This window comes from Triticum dicoccoides, chromosome 6A (assembly GCF_002162155.2).
Source record: "Triticum dicoccoides isolate Atlit2015 ecotype Zavitan chromosome 6A, WEW_v2.0, whole genome shotgun sequence".
Taxonomy (NCBI): Eukaryota; Viridiplantae; Streptophyta; class Magnoliopsida; order Poales; family Poaceae; genus Triticum; species Triticum dicoccoides.
Window position 1 is genome coordinate 614,213,670 of NC_041390.1, and position 5,731 is coordinate 614,219,400.

General features: G+C 47.2%; 1 protein-coding gene across 1 annotated transcript; it reads right to left on the bottom strand.

The window, feature by feature from the left end:
- Window positions 1-2,096: 2,096 nt before the first annotated feature.
- Window positions 2,097-3,513, bottom strand: LOC119318481 (desumoylating isopeptidase 1-like). The gene is made up of 3 exons (XM_037593045.1): window positions 3,348-3,513; window positions 3,122-3,219; window positions 2,097-3,021 (listed from the first exon to the last, which is right to left on the bottom strand). Exons 1-3 carry the CDS (start codon window positions 3,354-3,356, stop codon window positions 2,286-2,288), a joined length of 843 nt encoding a protein of 280 aa, XP_037448942.1. The 5' UTR covers window positions 3,357-3,513; the 3' UTR covers window positions 2,097-2,285.
- Between the last annotated feature and the right edge of the window lie 2,218 nt (window positions 3,514-5,731).

Here is a 5,731-nt window from a genome sequence, read left to right on the forward strand (position 1 = left end):
GTGCGGCTAGGGTTTGCCGACCGGGGGAGGGGGGGATAAGGGAGTGAGGGGTGGGCCGGGCCAGGGGGGCTGGCCGACTGGGCCAGTGGGGTTTCCTTCTTTTTTTTGTATTGTTTTCTGTTTTCTTTTTATTTTATTTTTTCTGTTTTTATTTATTTATAAACACTTAGGCATTTTATAAAATTGTGAACCTTACACCATAATTATCTTTGTAATATTTGACAACCACCGAACATTTTTGTTTTAATTTTTGAAAACTTTTATTGTTTTCTTTTATTTAAATTTTGAATTTGTTTCGGTTCTGAACTATCGAGAGTTTATCACAGTAACCGTGGTGACGTGGCATCATTAGCGGGAAATCACTGTAGCTTAATTATCCGGGCGTCACAGCTGATCAATAATCAGTCAAACACACAAAATGCATATCTATACTACTCCCTTCGTCCCATATTAAGTGTTGCTCAAACGGATGTATCTAATGGGACAGAGGGAGTACTATATATAGTGTAGCAATTTGAAAGTTTAAATCCAAGCAATATAATGAAATTTCAACTGTTGATTGGACCCATCTGACGGCCCGGAATGCTTGGAAAAAAAGTAACCCCAGATCTCCCGGTGATTGTTTTGCGCTAACAGGAGTCCTTAGCATGTAGCAGGGGCATGCTTGTTTGTTCTTCCCCAATATTCCTACTTCAGTTGCATATTAGTTTTGGCACCTGTGGCAACTATCAACCATGATAAGAAAAAAAAACAGGAAACTGCAGATGGCTTGGGTCATGCCTGACTCTGCCCATCCGCTCACCAATTTATATGGAAAAAAGATACCTTTGCACTGTACCTACTAGATCATCCAACATGTGCCAATGGACACCCACATAAGGTTTATGATATTGTTCAGGAGGAAGCAAAATATGTGTGTTCCTACATTTTCACTTTTTCAACGCATGACTGGGGACCAAGTATGGCACTTTCGTCCGTAGAGCGAAGCAAAAATTGCATGGAAGAGTTGCCCTGCTTACTACTCCTGCTGATTGAATTTGGCAACATTATTGACAGTCATATTTTCCTCAGCGTAATGATCTTAACCTCTGATAAAACCCAATTTAGCAGTAAACCAAGAAATCTAGCATTGAAGAAACCACATAGGCATATAATTCCATACCATCAAAACAAATCAGAAAAATAAAATTGATTTCCATGCTGCAATACAAGTAAGCAACCGTTCCCAATTACTATCAGTTTGCAATTGCATCAAAGATCAAACGTGTGTAAAATAGTTCAAGGTCACTAGGCCTGCATACTAGCACCGTCGCCATGGCGCTCCATGACAAGACGCATGGCTAACAAAAGCCCAAAATTGTAATCTCCTATCACCCAGATGTCATACGGCAGTCCAATTAGCAGTGCATTGGGTCACAATTTGACAACAAAATGATGAGAAAAATAAAGATGTCGGTTTCAACCACTTTTTTTTTGCTAATGTTGAACGTGAATCACCACCATATTACAATGTTGATGATCACTATCAACCAAACACACAAAATGCATATAGTAAGTTGGGTTGTGACAAAAACTATTTCAAATTTGGACAAATACTACAATAATCGTCTCTCTTAGTGTTTGTTTCTCGCTAACAAACTTGCACAAGCATTTTGTGCTTGGAGCCAAATAGAATGACCCAAACATTCTATGAAACTAGTTCAGTATTGTTAAGTTCTCCTAAAACTACATCATGACTCAGACCATCCACTCACCAATTTATATGGAAAAAAATATGCGCGTGCACTGTACCTACAAGTTCATCCAACTTTGCAGTGGTGTCACGCATGTGACCATGTACACTCACATCAGGTTTATGATAATGTGTAGGAGCAAGCATAATGTGTGCGTTCCTACATTTCCCCACTCTTTTAGAATACGAGGACGAAATAACCAAGCAAAAATTGCATGGAAGGGTTGCGTACTACTACTGCTGCTGATTGAATCAGCATTGTTGAGAGTCATACATGACATTGCTGCTAATCCAGATATTCTATCAGGACTTTGTACAGCATATATTTCCTTAGCAGAATAATCTTAACCTCGATAAACTCCAATTTAGCAGTGAACCAAGAAATCTAGCATTGAAGAAACCATATAGGCATATAATTCCATACCATCAAAACAAATCGGACAAATAAAATTGAGTGAGTTCCATGCTGCAATACAAGTAAGCAACCGTTCCCAATTACTATCAGTTTGCAATTGCATCAAAGATCAAACGTGTGTAAAATAGTTTCAGGTCACTAGGCCTGCACTCTGGCGCCGTCGCCGTGGCGCTCCATGACCCGGCGCATGGCCAGCGCCGCTGCCTCACTTGCCCGCAGCGTGCCACTGGCCATGAGCGCCGCAAACTCCCTCATCACCTCCTCCTGCACCTTCCCCCTCGCGCTGCCGAGAGGGTCGGCCACAGTGGGCGCTGCTGCAGCGGCGGCTTTCTCCGGAGTCTGCTTCTCGACCTTCTTCTCTTCTTCTTTCTTGGAAGAAGAGCCAACGGGCGCCGCACTAGCAGCAGCAGCAGTTGTAGAACTCGTAGGGGCAGCAGGTGTCTTGCTGGCCGCCGCCGGCTGCGGCACAGAGACCGAGGCCGGAGTGGGCACGAACTGCGTGGTCTGGGGCGCGGCGTTGTTCCTGAGCGTGGCCTCGAGGTTCTGGATCATGGGCATGATCATGGCGCCCATGGGGCTGGACATGACCTCGTTGGGCAGGTTGAGGATGTAGTCGGGGATCCCGGCGCCGACGAGGAACTGCGCGACCTCGTTGCTGAAGTTGTTGCAGTTGTGGGTGAGCAGGCTGTAGGTGGCGGCGGTGTAGCGCGGCGCGATGTCGCGGAGGTAGTCCTCGAAGACCTCGCGGGGCAGGTGGGTGACGCCCAGGTCGACGACCCGCACGGGGCGGCCGTACTGCGTGGCCCCCGCCGGCGCCGCCTGGATCCCGCCCCCGAAGAAGTACTCGTTGCCGTACACCACCACGCCCGTGTGCCTGCCGGGATCGATCGGTGCGCGGACCGGGTCAAAATCGCGTCTTTTTCGGATCAATCGAATCGAGAGGGGAAATCTCAGAGGGGGCAAGGTGGACTCACCAGATGGCCTCGATGGGCTTGCCGAGGAAGGAGGTGGAGAGCTGGCGCGCGAGGCCGTTGCTGAGGTCGTACACGTTGAGCGCCACCTTGTGCCCCTCCTGCCGTCGGCGACAATCAGGCGAGCATCGTCAGATCCCGGACAAATTCGATCGATTGCGAGCGGCGCCGTACCGAACGACAACACCAACAACGAATTGGGAGTGAAGGGGAAGGGACGAGCGTTTACCTCCGCCATTATCGCTTAGGAAATCGTCGAGTCGAAGAGATTCGAGTCGAATCTGGAGGAAGACGACGACGCCGCCGGAAAGGAACGGGAACAGGAACGCACGCGCGGATCTGGGAGGAGCGGCGAAAGAGAGAGCACAGAGAGAGACAGAGACCCGCCGGGGGACGCGCGCGCGTATATAAAAACGGAGAGGATTAGTTTAAGTCGGATTAAGAAAATAATAATACTGGTGGCGGAAGCTTCTCGAGCCGACTGGGGAGAGGTTTGTGGTAGCGGATCCGGGTTTCCTGGGCCGTCGGATGGGGAACCGGGGCAAGTGAGCCGGTTGGTTGCGTGCGCTCGGGTTCGGGTTCGGGAACGGATCCTCTAACATGAAGAGATATCACGAATCTATAGTGTAAAATGAAGAAGGAATATCATAGGCATTGTAGTAAAAACAATGTGCGTAATTACTGTTTATAGAAAATAAATTCCGAAATTAATTTTATTGCATCATAATTTTGTTTGTATGTAATTTTTATAATTGCATACAGTAGATTTGTAATTTGCAAATTAATTCAAGTTATTTTAGGCTTAATCATATGGATGTGAAGAAGGGATGTCAGGGTACTGTAGCTTCCCTGACATCTCTTCGTGATGTTAGAGGATCTCGTTCCCTCGGGTCCGATGACTCACTCGTGCGCTGGTTGGTTGGGGGCTAATTTTTTTTAAATAATACATTTTTTATTAATTTGCACAAATATTACGCCCAAAAAATAATTTCAAAAATAATACACCGTCGGCCCGCAGCAGGCCGAGTGGACCTAGTCGTCCCACAGCAGGCCGACTTAGATCCTATCGGCTTGCAGCTGGCCGATTGGCCTATCGGCCACCAGTTCAGGTCCAGTCGGCCAGTAGTGGGCCGACAGGGCCTAATTGGCCTGTTGTGGGCCGACAGGGACTAACTCGCCTGCTGTGGGCCGACAGGTGCATGCCACCATTTTTGTCCTGAACTATCCCCGGATTTTTTTTGTAAACTATGATGTATTTCGCGCAACCCTTTCCTCGCAATATTTTCCCGCCATATGTTCGCGCCAACTCTTTTCCGCCACCCGTTTCCCGCCATATGTTCGCGCCAACTCTTTCCCGCCACCCGTTTCCCGCCAATTGTTTCCCGCCATACCGCAGTCGTTCTTTCCCGCCATTTTCTCATCCCTACCTATAAAACCCCCTTCAGACAAAGGAGGATAAGCATTCCAGTGTAGTGTAGTTGAGATGTCCCATTATCCTTTCGATCGTAGTTTTCACCCTGAGATGAGCAGGACTCTTCTGAGGCTAGCTACCGATTTCAGGATGGACAATAGGATAGTTCCATGGGACGAACTCACCGGTAGTGACACCATAATGAATGAGTTGGCTCACGAATTACGTGTGTCTGGGTGGCCTGAAAGGACCTATGAGGAGGTACGTATAGAACTTTTTAGGTTGCATGCAAGGTGGAAGAAGGTAGTGGAGCCGGAGAGTGAAACTTTCAGAAGGACTGCAGAAAAGCATACATTTTAATGGACCGAGGAGAGCGAGGACGAAGATGATATCTTCATGCCGCCGCTTCCGGGTTCTGCATCGTCAAAGAGCAAGAGTTTTGCATCGTCCAAGGGCAAGAGTACTGCATCCTCGAAGGGCAAGAGTTCTGCATCGTCCAAGGGTAAGAGTTCTGCATCCTCGAAGGGCAAGAGTTCTGCATCGACGGAGGATGACGATGATGACTTCATGTAGTTTTTATGATGTATGTTGTAAGTTTAGTCGTACGTACCGTTAATTTAGATGTAGTTCTATCTAGTTGTTTATACTGTCTTGTTGTACGAGCATTATGTTCTATCTAAATATGATGTTGTAGTTCGGATAACAGAGTACTAAAATAGAGTAGGCATATGTCTCATACATAAGTACATAGTCATTTGTCTCATACATAGAATAGACATAAGTCTCATACATAAGTAGATGGTCATGTCTCTACTGATAGATGAAAGCGTCAGTGACGACGTCTGGCCTGGCGGGGAGGCGGATCTGGAAGCGGCGACCATCCCAACCTGTTAGGTGGCCTAATGTTACGAGGAGGAATTTCAGACTCTCCCTGGTGATGCTGTGTATCCTGTGTGGGGCCTGGTGGAGGAGTCGAATACATGTTCATCCACTGGGTGTGCTGCGACATCTGAGCATGTATGTTCTCCTCGGGATGTTGATCATGCCCCCACGTATCATGTGATGCTGACATAGACGCATGATATCCGCAGGCTCCTGCACGATGGAACGTTTAGTCATGAAGAATGAGGTTGCCTCAATTAATATTGAAAACAATAAAAATGAAGACACTTACCTGCTGGTTGTGACGGCTGCTCTGGCTC